The following is an 18621-nucleotide window of genomic DNA, read 5'->3' as shown; positions in this document are numbered from 1 at the left end:
GAGTAAAGGTCTGCCAGCTGGATAAATGGTGAGTGAGTGTGTGTCCGTGTGCATGTCCATCAACGCGGCATCCAAAAACACTCAAATACGTCCCGTCCCCGTTCAAGGACATCGTAAATAAAATGCAATTATCCCAGCGACCAAAAAAGCACGCAGTGTATTCAGATAAAACAGCATGTTGACCTAAATACCAGCAGCTTTTCTATGTTTAGCGATCACCTGCAACAGGACGACATATAGACGAGGTGCTTTTAGCTGCAGTGTTTTTGTCTGAAATCATCTGGAAGGTTTTTAAATGGATGCGTCGTGTTGTTGAGATCTCTGTTTGGCTGCACTCCAGTCCATCAATTAATGACTTGTGAAGACAAAAACTGTGTGTTTGTAAGAAACAAATCCATTTATTTCAAACCATTGTTTTTGGCTAAAGCATGAGTCCATAATCCATAATAACTCCTCCAGTGAAAAAAAGTCCATCTCCTGTTGTCCTCTCACAACAAATTCCACCCACATATTTGTTCAGAACTGTTTTGGCTTGTAAACAGTGCTTGGTATATGCATAATTCTCTCCTGATACAGACCAAATGACTTTTTCACTGGACAAAGCAATATTATGGATAGAGGAAGCAACAGTTTGAAATAAAAAACATCTTAACGATGGATTTGTTTCTCTTTTGGCTTCTCCAGATGTTAACTGATGGTCTGGAGTGGTGTGGATTATTGTGATGTTTTTATCAGCTGTTTGGACTCTCATTCTGACGGCACCCATTCACTGCAGAGGATCCACTGGTGAGCAAGTGATGTAATGTTAAATTTCTCCAAATCTGTTCCCATGAAGAAACAAACTCATCTACATCTTGGATGGTCTGAGGGTGAGCAATTTTTTTAGCAAATATTTGTTTTTGGGTGGAGTATTCCTTTAAGATCTGCATGTGATTTAACCTCAATGTGGATGTGAGTTTATTGGCTATTTTAATGCATCTCACACTACGAGAGTAGTATTGTAGTATTCTATTCCAAACTCAACCAGAGCATGTGTATGTGAGAAAGAGAGATGAAGAAACAGAAAATAGTGAGATGCCTGAGCTCATGATAATAATAGCACTTACATGGGTGCTGGAGAATGTAAGGTTGCACATGCAAACATACAAATCACACTAATGAGCAAGTATGCTGAAGTGCATGTTTGCTCGGTGACGTACATATGTGCAGCAGGAGGCTTGCACACAGATGAAACACATGCATGTTAATCAGCGGGTCTTTGAGAATGAGATGGCATGCAAAATCAAAATCAATGGTAATTAGACGCTTGCATCAGCTGTGTGCATGTGGCAGAGTGATATCTTAATTGTTCAATGTATATTTTGCAATGATTTATAGAGGCTGAAAATATTCAAGCTGAAAATAATCTGTCAATTTATAGGGCGAATCTCACTAAACCTGTTAAGAACAATGCAACCCAGAATCAAAAGCAGTATTGTTATTGCTAACTAAAACTATTAAAAACATGTTGTTAATTGACATGAAGCTGAAATAAAATAAAATATAAATATTAGATTACAAACTAAAAAAATAAACAAAAACGTAAACAAACCAACATTTCAAAATAAGTTTAAGTTGAAGTACTAGACACTGAAACAAAACTAAAAAGTACTAACTAAAGCTGGGAAAAAAACTATGTAGAAATATTTTTTAAAAACAAAAAATAATAAAAATGACAGACTGGCAAATAAAATTACTAAAAATTAAAGTAAAATTTAAATAAAAACTGAAAATATAAAAATAAAAGCTAATTAAAAAACATTATGGAATAGCTAATGTTTTTCATAATAATTATAGTATGAAATAAATTTAAGTTGAAATACTAAAATTTCTAACTGAAATAAAACTAAAACTGAAATAAAAATACATTAAACTATTTAGAAATATATATATAAAAAAAAACACTAATAAAAATGACAAACTGGTACATAACAAAATTACTTAAAATAAAAATAAAATTAAAATGAAAACTATAAAAACAAAAGCTAATTCAAAATATGAATAAAAATAACTAATTACTATATTAATTATGTTTTGCATAACAAAAATTAAGCTTAATTTAAAGACCATTTAGACGTTTTAAAGTGTGCCATTTTCATTAAAGTTAAGTCCATTTTCATCTCAGATTTCTATTGCATGGGGTGTGACTGACCGTGGAGCAGCACATGAGCACGATGATGAAGGCCTCGATGACGCCGCCGATGCCCACCATCCAGGTCATCCTGAGAAACAGAATCACGCCCAGGATGTTCTGCAGGCAAGGCAGGTAGACACCCATCAGCGTTCCCATCCGCGGAGCCTGTCGAGACACACACACACACACACAGCAGTCTGTCAGTACAACGTCAATATCTGATTAGATCTGTTCCGTTGATCAGGTTCATGTTTTCATTTCATTGTTCAGCAAACATAACACATGCTCTGATCTCTCAACTGTAAAAGCAATAATGCAACTGTTGATGTTCTGATGAAAAGAGAGAGAAAGATAGTGAGTCCATGAAAAACCTGGAAATATCATGGAATATTAAACTTGATCTCCAAACCAGGATAATATTGATGCATAACAATGAAAACGTAAGAATTCACAGAAATATATATTTAATATATATATATATATATATATGTATATAGTCTGAATAGATCTTATGTTATGCTCCGTTCTAAAAGATTTAATAGGCTAGAAATGGCTCTTTTTAAGTGCTATATCAATAAAATTATTTTTAAAAATCCTTGTCCTGTAATCACAAATTATGGAAATGGAAAGGCATTGGTCAAGATGTCTGGGAACACTGTAAATCTCCTGTGCTCCAGACATGAATGCGATTGTGAGCTGTTACTTTATTCAGTCATCAGATGCTCTTGGACAATAAAAAAGTGAACCAGAGTCATACCTAAAAACCAGAATATTACAGAGATTTTTCACCTGAGATCAAGAACACCCTAACAACTGGAACACCTTAGCAACCACTCAGAACATCCTAGTAACCATACAGAACACCCTAGCAACCATCCACAACACCCTAGCAACCATTCAGAACACCCTAGCAACCAACCAGAATACCCTATCAACCACCCTGAACACCCTAGAAACTATTCAGAACACCCTAGCAACCACAAAGAACACCCTATAAACCATTCAGAACATCATAACCACTTACAATACCCTAGCAACCATTCAGAACATCCTGGCAACCAACCAGAACACCCTAGCAACCACCATGAACACCCTAGCAACTATTCAGAACACCCTAGCAACCACAAAGAACACATTATAAACTATTCAGAATCAGAACACCACACAGAACACCCAGAACACCTTATCAACCATACAGAACGCTAGCATCATGGAGATTTGCATGAGCAAACACTTACATCAGATGCTGGACAGATCCACAGCAGATGACAACACTATAAGGTACAGGACGACCACACACACACACACACAATCTCAAGGGCTTGTGAAAGCACTTTTCAATTCACACAGTTGATTAAATGTGATTTAATGGGCATCTGAGTGAATCCCTCGTGACTCAAACATGCACTGAATAACTGAGCAGCGTTCACAAACTCACTTTACTGTAAATACCATAAGAACAGTGTGCAAATAGACTTTTATATTTTCTGAAGGAAATATTGAGTGTTACTGTGCCAGGCTGTTGATATGTGGTTGCTAAGGTGTTCTCTTCTGGGTGGTTGCTAAGTGGTTTTTGGTCCCTAAATGACTCAGATCCCTTCTTCAGTGTGGGATTTTCTGAAGTGGTTTTATAGTCCAGCTGATAAAACTCATAATTCTGAAGGCAAAGCTGCATAAAAAGTGCATGCATTAATCAAAAAGTTAAATAATTCTTAACAGTAGCCACAGTAAAATCAAATGAAAAAAAAAACTAAAAAACTTTTGCATCTGGAAAAAGTCCATGGAAACATTTAGTGAAAGAACATAAATAAACAATAAAAATAAGGTTAAACTAATTAACTACCTAAATAAATTTAATTAACATACATAAAATGTGATTTACATAAATAAGCAATAAATTAATAAACTTGATAAAAATAAAATAAAAAATGAATAACTAAATAAATAAATGATTTTAAATAAAGTATAAATAAACAACATTTGATTAAAATAAATAAATAAAAACAAATATTGATTCAAAGATTAAAACATAATTAAATAAAATTTTATTTAAATAAATAAATGCATTTAAAATCGATAAATTGATAAAAAATAATAAATACATTTTGATTTAAATAATAAATATAAATAATAACACATCTAACAGTACAATACTATTGTGAGTAGGAAAAAAAACACGATGTAATGTAATATAAACTAAATATTTTACAGACAATATTTTACACATATTTATAATATTAACTTTTTACAGTATTGAGTCTTTTACACATGAAAATATATAGCTGCCTTTTAAATGTTAGGATGATCATATTTGGGGGTTGATGGCATCTAAAAGATAAAAAAAAAAAAACTGATATAGCTTATTGTATTTGTAAAATGATCAAAAAAATCGATAAACTGAATTATTAATAATCATAAGAAAAAACACACACACACACACACACACACACACACACCATGGTACATGGTAAATGGACATCCAACTGAGCACACATGCGTTTATATCTGATGTCTTACAGCGGCTTTGAATATGAATTATCCAATCAGAATCTACGGCCAGAACTATATGTTTAATAAATTAGAGTTAATTACAGTAATTGTTGTTAACTATTATATTTGGGAGACAATCTGACATGCTGAAAGGAGCAAAGACAATGAGAACCGCAGAGAGAAAAGATGCTTCCCTCCGGCATATTTTTAACCTTCATAACAGACTGAGAATAGAGCCCTTCAAATGGGGAAGCAAGGATTAATTTCAGTATTAATGTAATCTAATATAATGTGGCTTTATGCATCACGTCAAAACAGGTCCCAAATTAAGTGAACCCCACACATTTAAAAATATACATGCAAAAATGACAAATTACGCTTTTTATGAAATATGTATATATAACACAAAATAAAATTTAAATGATTTTTAATAATTAACCTTTTCAAAAAAATTTTAATTATAAAATAATCTAATTAATAATAATTAAATAAATAATAATCAAAAAATAATAATAAAAATGTAAAAATGACTGAAAAATATAATAATAATACTAATTCATACATAATAGTAACCTTATAATACATTTCAATACTTGTATAAGGTTATATCTTTAAAGAATATAATGCATAATGCATATATTGAGTTCTGATGCATTATATCTTTTAAAGATATAATAATGGATCTTAAAAGTGGTTACAGGTATAAAACTGATTATGAAGCATTATGAATATCTTTACAAAACGTTATATGGCTTTATATAAAGTGTTACTAAATATTTTAAGGTGCATCTACACCAAATACAAACAGTATATTGTATAGATGAGGCAAACAGAAAACATTGATGTGTTCTACAGTCATCTAGTTATGATTTATTTGGTTACTGTTCTCAGACAAACTCCAATCGATATCCACCAAATCAATATCCACAGATACTTGAACAAACTACAAATTGAAGCGAATCAAAAGCATTAATATGTTTTTGGCTTTAAAAACAATTTTAAATGCAAACCTCAATTTAGTATGAAGTACCACAGGCAAAGATTTGGACTCTCCAAAGTTGGCAACTTCTAAACTATCTCTCTAAACTATTCCTTTCTACTGAACTTTGAGAAAACATAAAAAAAGACATTTTATTTTCCATTTTAATAAATTTGCATTAGTTAGCATCTTCAAGCAACAAAGTTTTTTAGATTTTATTTTCTGTTTTCATTTTAAATTTAAAGTTGTAGTAATTTAGTTTTTATTAAAGGGGTCATATGATGCGATTTAAATTCCAAAAGAGGACACGACTAGATTTAGATTTCTGGTTTTATGTTTACGCGGCGCGATGCAATGCAACATGTAAAAAGACAGTATAAGTCATTATAATCTGTAATTATGTCCCCACTGGATGCCATAAATGCCTCGTTTATAATGGGTTTTCATGTTTTTGTCTCATCGCTCCGGCCGGGCAGGGCATCAACAGTATGTGAGGGGCGTAACATTTCCGACTCACGCTTGAGGTATTCGGCCAATCACAACGCACTGGATAGCTGGCCAATCAGAGCACACCTCGCTTTTCAGACCGATGAGCTTTGTAAAAATCGACGTGTTTCAGAAAGGCGGGGCATAGAGGAGAAACAATAATGTACAGTATGTGGAAAATAATGTGTTTTTTGAACCTTAAACCGCATAAACACATTTCATTACACCAAATACACAAAATAATGTTCTTTTTAGCAGCATCATATGACCCCTTTAAGTTTTAGTTTTTAGTTTGTTTATTTTGTTTTAGTTATTTTTAGTACTTCATCTTAAACTAAATGAAAATGAAATATCTATCTATCTATCTATAGATAGATAGACATTTTTTTAGTTTTTGTTTTTTAAAAGATGTTTACAAAGTTTTTATTAAGTTTTACTTTTTAGTTTTAGTTATTTTAGTACTTCAACTTAAACTAAATGACAAATGTTGCCTTGGATTTTATGTATTATTTTATGTTTTATTATATTTCAGTTAATGTTTAAGTCATGAAAATGTATTTATTTTTTATGGATTTAGTTTTAGTTAATGCTAATAACGCTGACCAGTAGTGTTCTTCTTAAAGGAGTCCCTCGTTCCCTCCACATGAGGTCCAGCCCCTCCAAACCCACGAGCAGCACTCGTCCTGAACGCCACATTAATATCTGTGAAACATGTTCATGTTTATTAAAACATTCATTATGTAGTAGCTATGTAGTAACAGTATGTTAATATTTAGTAAATATTTATTATTGCATTCAAATTTTATTAAAATATTCATTATGCAGTATGTAACAATATGTATATATTTATTAAATATGTATTATGTTCATATTTATTAAAACAATTATTATGTAGCATGTAACAGTATGTTAAATGTTAATATTATTATTATAAAATATTGCTGTACTATTGGATTTGGTGTTTGTTAAGGTTAGCATCACTATTACTATTGCTTATGGAAGATATTGAAAACGGAATATAAAACAGGCAAAAAAAAAAAAAAAGGATTTCAGGTTAGGTACTTGGATCTTAGAAACCTGCCACCTAGCAACCATTCAGAATACCTTAGCAACCACATATCAGTGCTCTGGCAAATCACCCATTGCATCCTAGCATCATGGTGGCGAGTTTTGCATTGCAAACGACTATTATTTCATATTACATATATTAGAGTGCTTTCTTTTGCTAAATGACAACTGAAATGAAACAAAATGATGTGCAGAATGGTCAAGGCTGCTCATATATTGGTTTCATTCACAAAATGTGTGTCAAGCAAAGATTACGCTTCACTTCTCAAATAACAGTACAGCTGCGCTTTCTGAAAACCTGTTCCACTCCATTCCCTGCCTCAGCATCCATGAATAACAGCAAAACACAACAAAAAGATACTTCTGACTAACAAAACCTCCTCTCTCATCCACTTTCATTGCATCACTCTAATTCTGAGAGTTTGCAGCTCATGAGGCGAGGAGTGAGTGAGACGAGTCCAATCAGCAATTAGGAATAAAAACATGCTGTCTCCACAGAAACACTGGCTGAGCTGGAGATTGGGGTCGAGGTTTAATATCAGACATATAATTAACGAAACAAGTTACAGACACAGAACAGTGTTCCAGACGCTCTTAAACATCTCGAGAAATTACTGTATATTATTATCAGCAAAGCAGCTGGTAAAACAATCACAGCAGTACTTAAAATTACATTATCATATGACATAATATAATAATGAATTATTTAGTAATATAAAAACATATACAGAAAATAATAAGAAACAACAACATTAATAATAATAAAATATATTATATATGAAATATTTAATAATATTTAATATAATATTTATTTGATCAAAAGTCCATTCACCTGCAATGTTATTTTAGTATCATTATGCTATACAGTTTTTTATGAATAATATGCATTATTTTATTTGTATATTTTTGTATTGTATATTTTATTGTATTTGAATGTAAAATTTTAGTAATTTTGTTGTTTGTTTTTGACATTTTTGCTTTTTTTAAATAATGAATAACATAACATAACATAACATAACATAACATAACATATAACATAACATAGCATAGCATAGCATAACATAACAACATAACATAACATAACATAACATAACATAACATAACATAACAACATAACATAACATAACATAACATAACATAACATAACATAACGTAACATAATATTTTACAAAATGTTTTTGCATTCTTTTACGCATAAAAAACTTTTGTTTTCATTAAATATTTGATTAACTTTAATGTTTTTGTCAACAATTGCATTTCAGAAGATTTCTGTTGGCTTTTCTTCTTTGCCAACCTTATTAACCTGTAGGACAAAAAGAAATCCCTTATTTCGTCAGATGAATTTCACGTGTGCAAGTAAATGCGCTGCTCGGAATAGGCCTCAACATGAACACTGGCCCTAATAGAAGTCAGTAAAGGAAAGTTTTTTCTCATTAAAAGTTTGAGGTTGTGTTCAGTAGTTGAACTGCAGGAGCACATTTACCCAACAGAACTCCAACAGGGACGCGCCATGAACCTGAAGACAACCTGCCGTACCCACTGCAGTCTGAACAGACAAGCCTTTAAACCTCTGAGAACGATGAGAATATAATGAAGCACTCTTCACCTCCTAAAGATTACCAACACAATCCTGTGTAAGCTTCTGGAAGTTTAGAACCGCACAATACAGTCATTTATCCACCAAAGAGAACAAAATATTACTGTCTTTGTCTTACTATTGGTTGCTAAAACAAGTGATTAGAAAAAAACATCCACAAACATACAGTATACTGATGGAGGAACCCGAGACATGAATTTTGAGACTCTTTTGACTTATAAGAAACTATCGGGCAACCAGCCAGGGGCCAGTTGCATAAACATAGTCACTATGTTAAGACTGTGTCTAGCAGTTAGCCAAGAGGTAACCAGTCTTACTTTTCAATTCAAATTACAGCAGTCAACCTTTTTGGAACTGATTTAAAAAAGTTATGACCAGTTTAGTAGAAAAAAATTACATGACTAACTTTTTAAGACTAGTCAAAGCAGTTTATGCAACCGGCCTCAGCAGGACAACATGGCAACTGAAACACACTAACAACCAATCAGAATGCCATAGCAACCACATAGCAATACCCTGGCATCCAATCACAACATGTTTTAGGGTTTTCTGACTTTTTCTAATAAACAACCATTTAGTGATGACAGCAGAACAATGTTATTTTAGTATTATTTATATGCTGTTGCAGCAGTTTTTATTTGTATAAATTCAGTTTTCATTTAAATTTTAGGTTAAGTTTGTTATGTTTTGTCAGTTTATTTGTTTATATGGATTTTTTATTTTATTTGTATATTTCTGTGTACTAGCTTTAATTTATTTTTATTTCAGTTTTCCAGTTTGCCAAGGCAACATTTCTAATTTCTGTTTTTCATCTAATATTTATATTTTCTTTCATTTCAGCTTTATTTTAATTAACAAAACTGATTTTTAATTGTTTTGGTTTTAGTTAACAACAACAACACTGCTAGCAAACACCCTAAATACCTTAGTAACCGCATAGCAACACCCTGGCAACACCCTATTTTTAGTTTTTCATATAATATTTATATTTTATTTAATTTTATTTCAGCTTTATTTCAATTAACAAAAAATATTTCAATTGTTCTAATTTTAGTTAACAACAACAACGCTGCTTTCAAACACCCTGAATACCTGCATAGCAACACCCTATTTTAAGTTTTAGTTTTTCATATAATGTTTATATTTTATTTCAGCTTTATTTCAATTAACAAAAATTATTTTGAACTGTTTTAATTTCAGTTAACAGCATCAACAGTGCTAGCAAACAACCTGAATACCTTAGCAACCGCATAGCAACACCCTGGCAACACCCTAGCATTATGGCAGCAAGTTTTGTGTATCATGGTAGGATTACCATATTCATATATGCTATTTACATAATAAGCATTTCCATGTTACTACAAGTTACTTCAAAGAACACCATGATGTATTACAATGGTACTTTATTTGCATGAGATATTTCTGTATCTGGCAGGCTCAGGGTGTGTCCTTTAGTCAAAAGTGTCATGTTGACACCATGTGGGCTGAAAAGAGTTCTCATTATGGAGGCTGCGGTGGCATGTCGAGCAAGTGTGAAATGTCTGAATCAACAGCGTTTGGCAGCGGTCACTCCTCAGCAGCCAACAGACTCCATCAGACTCGAGCTGGAGCAGGTGCGTCATCAAACCTCATTCGTCCCGTGTGTGTGTGTGTTTATGATTTCCCACAGGCTGCTTCCAGCCTGCGAGAATCTCAGGTAAAAGCAGTGGAGTGCAGATGCCCAGCGGCCTCCTGGGACGGCTGTCGGAGGACCCTGACTGCGAGCCTCAGGTGTCTCGCTCCCACTGCGGATATTGACAGCTGCTCCGGCTATAAAAGCGCCGCGGACAGCACCACCTGCCCAGCTGCAGCGACAACATGTGAAACCGGTAGATAATGGATTGCTCTTTAGGAGTGACAGAGCAGTTTTCAACAACTGATCTTTTGAAAGCCTGAAAAGTGTCTGAATTTAAAGAGACAGTCCACCCAAAAATGAAAGTCCTGGCATCATTTACTCACTCTCATGCCATTGCAAATCGCCATCACTTGCTTTTTTTCTGTGACACCCAAAAGTAGATTTTCCGAAGCAGGGCTGTAACCACAATAGACATTGAGGGGGATGAGTCCCCCCGAGTAATTAGTGGTTAAATTGTCCCCCCAAAATTTGAAAATCTTTGAAAAGTTCTTTGTTGTTAGGATGACAAAAAGATTTAAAAGTCATATTTTTAGGCTGGCCTGCCTCAGTGGTCTGACAGCGCTCGTCAATGTCAAAATGACTGAGATGACCAATCAAATCAAAGTAGGCGGGGTTTACTGTTTTACATTTAATATTTGACAACTGTTTTATGATAGAAATGTTAAACAGTAATATCCAGACTACTCGACTTTTTTTTATCAAATATGGCCATTTTGAAATTAAAATATGGTATCATTTACGCAATTCATGTAATTCCTATAACTAAATGTGATGAGACAAGAAAAGGTTTGTTTTCAACATATTAAGCATGCAAATAAAAGTGCATGTGTGCATATTTTAAAATATTATTTGCAAATAGTTCAAAATAGTTCACTGTTCTGTTTCTTTATGTTTTCTGAAAAAAAAAAATTGATTGACTTTGGACAGTGAGATGTATCAAAATATTAATGAAATGAAAGTCATACAGGTTTGAAATAGCATGAGATTTAAAACTTGGTGTTGAAATGTGTCCCTCAAAGTTTTTTTCTTTTTCTTTTACAACAGTTTTACTTTAAAACAAATAGGTTTCAAATTATTCTTGAGTTTTAGGTTTTTAATCTCCAAACTTTTAATCTCTCTAACTCTTAATTATCCATATTTAAGATATTGCATGTATTAATTTACACTTACTGGATCACAGTAAGGCCAAAAATAAGCATTTTAAACAGTGTACATACACTACGGTTCAAAAGTTTAGTGTTTTTAAATTTCTCTTCTTTTTACCAAGGCTGCATGTATTTGATCAAAAATACAGTAAAAACAGTAATACTATGAGATATTATTACCATTTAAAAGAACTGTTCTCTTCTGTAATATATTGTAAAATGCAAAGCTGAATTTTCAGCATCATTACTCCAGTCTTCAGTGTCACATGATCCTTCAGAAATCATTATGATATGCTGATTTGCTGATTTCTGATTATTATCAATGTTGAAAACAGTTGTGCTGCTTCAGATTTCTGTGGAAATTGTGATACATTTTATTTTCAGGATTCTTTGATGACTAGAAAATTCAACAGAGCAGCATTTATTTGAAATAGAATCTTTTGAAACATTATAACATTATAAATGTCTTTACTGTCACTTTCGATCAAGTTAATGTATCCTTGCTGAATAAAAATATGAATGTTCTTGCATTCCTCTGGCAGTAACACACATCAGTACTCAAGGGTGTGATTGAGCTTTCTTCAAATGTCTGTGTCATTAAAGCAGATGTTATTATTCAGAGAGCTGCTATAAACATGTTGACAGTTTCTCATACAGTAATGAGATTATTTTGCTATGGGGGAAAATGTGTTTAATTGTCATTAAAATAATGCTGCAATACAAAAACCCCATAATGATCCTAAAAACAGGCTTGATTTTAAGCAAAATATAATTTTCTCAAAACATGACTCTGACATGAATATGTTCATACCATTTATGAACATAAGTGCATTTTGCATGCCATCAGGATTGACGAACGAACTGATAACTGATGGCAGAGAGGCAGAAGAGCAGAGGAGAAAAGTAAGGAGCTTGTAATAGTCTCCTCTCGCTTGGCTGCCCAAACAGGAGCTGACGGTGTTAATGTGACTTAGTTCAGACGGGGTGAATTATTAAAAACCACAGCAATGGCAGGGGAAGGAAAAGGGCAGCGACTATCACTGTCAGCCCAACACGGATTACTGTGTGTACGCCAGCATATTCAGAAATTGCACAAATAACTGCTCTGCGCCCCCGTCCCTCAGAGCTTGACATGAATTAGCATTTTTCCTGTGACTCACTCTGTGTGTGTGTGTGTGTGTGTGTGTGGGGCGAGCGTTGGCTAGTGGTCTACAGAGAGCATATGGCAACTGTAACGACCACATGTCACTGCCCGGAACATCTGATAACCTCTCGTTATGAGGCAAAAACTACTTCATAGCTCATCTTACATCATCCTTCAGGAGAACAATAACATTTCATGCATGTAATCAGCCTATATCAATACGGTAAGACCAATCAACACAAGCAGTTGCAGCAACACAACATTTCTACACCACAACTGAACTGCAAACATTACTAGATTTATACAAAGACTAAAAGAAATGGTGTAGGATTTACTTTGAAACAATTTTCACTTAAAATTGCTAGTAAACGTCACAAAAAATTACAAAGAAACGGCAAGTAACCTTGAATCCAATAATCTTTGTTTTTATTTACTACTTTAAAAGAATTGCTAATGCAAAGATTCTTTTTGCCTATTTTAATGTCTGCCAAGAAAAAAAACGCAAGTCAGATATTCTTGTCTCATTTATGTATTCAGTACGCAAATAGTCAAAATGAGCAAAGTACACATCTCTAGTACACACTACTGTTCAAAAGTTTGAGGTCTGTAAGATATTTCTTTATGTTTTTGGAAGAAGTCTCTTCCGCTCTCAAAGGCTGTATTTATTGGATTCAAAATATAGTAAAATCAGTAATATTGTGAAATATTTTTACAATTTAAAATAACAGTTTTCTATTTGAAGATATGTTAAAATGTAATTTATTCCTGTGATCAAAACTGAATTTTCAGCATCATTACTCCAGTCTTCAGTGTCACATGATCTTCAGAAATCATTCTGATTTGCTGCTCAAGAAACATTAACTGTTGAAGACAGTTGTGCTTCAAATTTTTGTAAAAAACCGTGATACATTTTTTTCAGGATTCTTTGATGAATAGAAAGTAAAAAAAACCCAACAGTATTTATTTGAAATAAATCTTTTGTAACATTGTAAATGTCTTTATGGTCACTTTTGAACAACTTAATGCATCTTTGCTCAATAAAATAAAAATTTGACCCCGAACATTTGAACGGTAGCGTAGTAGATGCCTCTTCAGATGTGGCTTTTGTGCCATTTTTGCAATGTAAAGACGTCTTCAGAATGAGAGACAGAGTTCTAGTCTTGTGTTGAGCTCGGCTGAATCCTGGCGATGTGATTGGTGATGAGAGCGTACGTGTGGATACGTGAGAACATTTGCTGCTGGAAATGAGCGGATTGACCCTCTCAAAATGGAGGCTGATTGGAGAGCAGATGCTTTGCAAGATGAGCTAATTAAGTCGAAGTCGCAGTGTGAAACAAGAGGAAGATTATCGCTCTCCTCGATCGAGTCGAGAGCACAAATCCAATTCCATCTTGGCTCTCTATTTTACTCTCATTTCTCTCCCACTCGCTCTCCCCGTACAGCTGAGGGATGATGTATGACAGGGTTTCACCTTTACTAGGGTTTTGGTCATTTTGTCTGTTTGAGTAGGGAAGACCAGAGGGGAATTATAATAGGAGATAAACGCATGTTAAATGTCTTGCACATGCTCAGTAGAGACTCTCTGTAAAAAATAATTACTGAGAGAATCAGAGTTGTAAACTAAAACTGAAACTATTCAAAATAATTTTTGGCATTGAAATAAAGCTGAGATCATACAAAACATAAGACAAAAAACTTAAAAAAACATAAATGTTGCCTAAAATAAAATAAAAGTTGAAAAAAAATAAAAAACCTGAAATAAAATAACTTGAAGTGCTTAAATTGCTAAAATGAAAACTGAAAAAAAAAGATAAAATATATAAAAACTAATAAAAACCAAACATTTCTAAAACTTAAACCAAAATTAAAAAAATGAAAATATATATATATATATATAATTTTAATTAATAATTTAATTAATTTAATTAAATAATTTAATTATATATTAATAAATAATCATTAATAATTATATATAGATATATACACACACACACACATACCACCACACTATTTAATTCAAAGTAAAAATTCATGTATAATAACGGCGTACATAATCTGAAAATAAATTCATAATAAAACAAAATTTGAATTTGAAAAAAATCTGTAAAATAAACAGATTTATGTAGATGGCAACTTATTTTTGTCTCTAATCCTATTATAGTATTTTTCGCAAACACTTGTTTAAATGATATAAAAATGAAACGTATTTATGAAAGTGGTTTTCCTTTCTATTACTAATAATAGAAATGCAAACACTATAATCCATTTACATAATGTTTGCATGTTTTGTTTGACAGTTCTAGCTAATAATTTATTATTATGCAGAAAAAGCAAACTAATAAATAACTTCATGCGCTCAGGCACTCTCAACACCATCAAAATAAAAGTCCCTCACACCATCATAATATGACATCAATGACATAATTAAAAAATGCAAAATAACGGCAGATATATCGGTTGACTATTATAATAGTATATAAAATATGCTTCGTTTTTTTTGCGTAATTTGCTACAAAAATGATGCCTTTAAATTCATACTATTTCAAGGCAACTGAAAGACTAAAAACTAAATACTAAAATAAATAAAATAAAAGTAATTGAAAGCACTAATTTTATCAAACCTTTATCAACCATGACACCTCAACACAAGTTGTGTTGCACAACTAGTGCACCAAGACTCCCAGAAGTTGCTTATATGCAGAAGTTTTTTATGCATATTTTTTTTAACAGTCCTTTAATATCACACACAAAGTTGGAAACAAATTTGCACACAAGTGACTTAGAAACAGACTGAGAAAGGCCATCGCCATGAGGGAGGTTATGAGCCTGATCGAGGCGACGCTCTAATGAGCACACTCTCTCTGGGATGGCAAGGGACCAAGGGAGATCAGGTCACAGGTCAAAAGTGCAAGACAGAGCTGAGAGCTGTCATTTACACACTGGTTGAAGTCACATCCGAGATCTCGCTATGTTTATACGCTCTGTCTGGCAGCAGCCAATTAATGTACACCTGTAGCAATCGAGAGCTAGACGAAATTGTGTGATATCTGCTGCTCTGAGAGCGTGCTGTAAGCGTGTATGTCTACCTGGACAGGTTTCTTGCGCGAGCCCTCGTTGTTTTCCGCCTCCTCGTGTTCTTTGCTGCCCTGGGGCAGGTTTGAGTAGTTGGCAAGACTGCTGAGAAGAGACGATACCATGGGAATTGTGTCAATCTCCTCCTGTAGAGTAAACACACACACACATACAGAACAAATATTGTAAGCATTAAATAATTCAAGTAGCTTGTGAAGAACATCTAAAATGTCATGTTTACATGTACAGATTACAAACGACTAGCTCAGAGGACAATTTTTGCTCAGAATTTGCTCTTTAATAGCTCATGAGACCCTCAGTTGTGTTTCGTTTTCATGTTTAGTTTAATATGTCATAATATTCTTATATCGTCAGAAAAAAATAAAAACAGAAACAATTAAATCACAATAGGAGTAAAGAGCTATAAAATGGCTGCATATATCAGCTCAGATCATTTGATCTAGTGAGAATTTGATAAGAACTGATGATAGCAGCAATTCACATTTTAGTATAACGTGTTTAATGCACATTTTATCAAATGTGGTAGTTCAACCATGCATACTAAAAACATATGTACACTGTGCACTTTTGCATACTGCAGAGAAAGAACAATTAGTACGCTAGCATTCATTGACTATTGAAAATGTTTTGAATTTGCAGTTACATTAATGCATTTAATGTATGCACATAAAACAGAAGAAATGTTTAAGGCCACATAGAGATCTTTTATTTGCTAATTTGATTTTGTTGTGGTTTTAATTGCAACTGTTTAGATATCTTCTGAAACTCTAGAGGAGACACATTTGAGATTATTGTGGTCTTAAGCCAAAGCCTCCATTTGTCCAAAGTCCTCTCATTGCCAACTAGGAAAAACAATACAGACATAAACGTAAATCAAAATATCATTTTAGACTTTTCTGGCAGCTACCTTTAGATGAACATTACCATTTTCTCCCAGCATTAAGATTTTAGTTTAAAATGCATATAAATGCATACAAACTTTATAATTTAGGTCCTATAACAGATCAACATTTCAATACATTTTTGGCAGTTCACTTAAATCAGAGATGCCTCCAATCCTCTCCCCCAATCAATCATTTCTAATTTATATCTTTGTTTAATTTTTTTTGTTTTATTTTTTGCATTGAAATGAAATGAAATTAAAAAATAATTTACAAATTAAAAAAACATTTTAACATTTACTTTTGGCCCACAGCCTTCAGTCAAGTTTGATTTTTGGCCCTTTGTATTAAAAAGTTTTGGCATCTCTGACTTAATTATAAGACCACATAAAGGCATTTCTTAATATTTTTAGATGCAGTACAGCATGTGTTTTACACTTTTGGACTTACATGCTGTTATCATCCACCTGCAGAGTTCAATGTCCTGGGGACTTCCTGCCCTTCAAATGCTAATTATCCTTATTAATTACTGTCAGACTCTTTTATTCCTTTAATCACTTTAGTTTGCGTGCATGTGCCTCACTGTGTAGCTCTAATGAGAGCTGAAATGTGCCGCCGTTGCAGGCTTATCATTTAACGAGCATGCGCTCATGTGTACCTCAAACAGAGCCATGTTCTTGCCGTCATATTGCTGGTTCTTCTCTGGGTCGGTGCTGTTGATGAATGGACTGCTCTCCTTAGGGTTACCATCTCCTGTTAGCAAAAAACACAAATAAATCATCAGCATGACAGCGACGCCACACACCTCCAGGGGGCTTGGTGAAAAAAAATCTGCTGTGATGATTCCAACAGTTTTAGTTGCACATTTTAGGTCATCCATGCATACTAAAAACAGATGCATACTGTGCACTGTTGCACATCGCAGAAATTGAATTCACAGTTATGCATTTGGCAGATGCTTTTATCCAAAGCGACCTGTTTTGCATTTAAGATATACAGTTCATGCATTCCCTAGGAATCAAACCCATATTGCTAGCACCGTGCTCTACTGTTTGAGCTGCTGGAAATGCCATTAGTTTACATGGTCCTTCTAGTAAAACAATATAGTAGTAAAGACACCAGTAAACTGGGAAGCGATGCATACAGGTCTCACATGTGGAGTGTTTAAGATGACCTGAATCTGTACAGATGAGATGGCTTACATTGCCGGTGTGTTCATTCACATGGGATCTTGGATCAGAGGACAGTTATTTTTAGGGCCTGGATGACAGGGTTCGAGTGGTGACTCCCTCACACCACAGGAGAGGAATTTTAAAGAGGTGCACTATACATACAATGCTTTAAAAAGTCTACGGCCCAATGTATTTTCTGTTTTGATTATTCTCATGTGCTTTACCTGAAATTGTACTCGACCGTGTCTTTTGAATTACACATTGCATTGTAGAGTTAAAGGAGTTTAATGGAACTTTATTTGGAAAAGGTACTGGTCATTTTCTGCCAGGACATTACACTGTGAAACTAATTTTTTGTTTAGTTTTGCTTTTATTTTTAATGTTTCTTTATTAAGTTTGACATGCTGAATATGAAAATCCCATTACTTTTTGTGTATCATTAACAGTGCTCATGAAAGCATAAACGGTCACCAAAAGTGAGTCGCCCAAAATTTCAAAAGTGTACATTGGATGATTTTAGTCTTTTATGACTAGTCCCAAAATGTTCTGGAATGTCCCAGAAAGCACTAGAATATTCTAGATTATTCCAGAATGTTACAGGAACTTCTATAATTTTCGCATCCTTGCAAAAGCAAAATATCTAAAAAAAACAAAAAAACATGCAAAATTAGAACAAAAACGTATCTGTACTAAACCAATGTTTCATAATTAACAATAA

General features: G+C 33.4%; 1 protein-coding gene across 1 annotated transcript in view; it reads right to left on the bottom strand.

Moving 5' to 3' along the window:
- Positions 1–18621, bottom strand: part of LOC107696391 (solute carrier family 12 member 5-like) — a 96437-nt gene that overhangs the window by 31466 nt on the left and 46350 nt on the right. The window contains exons 3-4 of the mRNA XM_016496703.1: positions 17390–17484; positions 15844–15975 (exon numbers count right to left, since the gene is read on the bottom strand). Of these exons, the coding sequence (XP_016352189.1) occupies positions 15844–15975; positions 17390–17484 (227 nt within the window). The remainder of the gene's footprint in view (positions 1–15843; positions 15976–17389; positions 17485–18621) is intronic.

Source organism: Sinocyclocheilus anshuiensis, unplaced genomic scaffold (assembly GCF_001515605.1).
Source record: "Sinocyclocheilus anshuiensis isolate Anshui unplaced genomic scaffold, SAMN03320099.WGS_v1.1 scaffold522, whole genome shotgun sequence".
NCBI lineage: Eukaryota > Metazoa > Chordata > Actinopteri > Cypriniformes > Cyprinidae > Sinocyclocheilus > Sinocyclocheilus anshuiensis.
The sequence above is the reverse complement of the archived record's forward strand: the minus strand, read 5'-3'. Positions and strand labels throughout refer to the sequence as shown.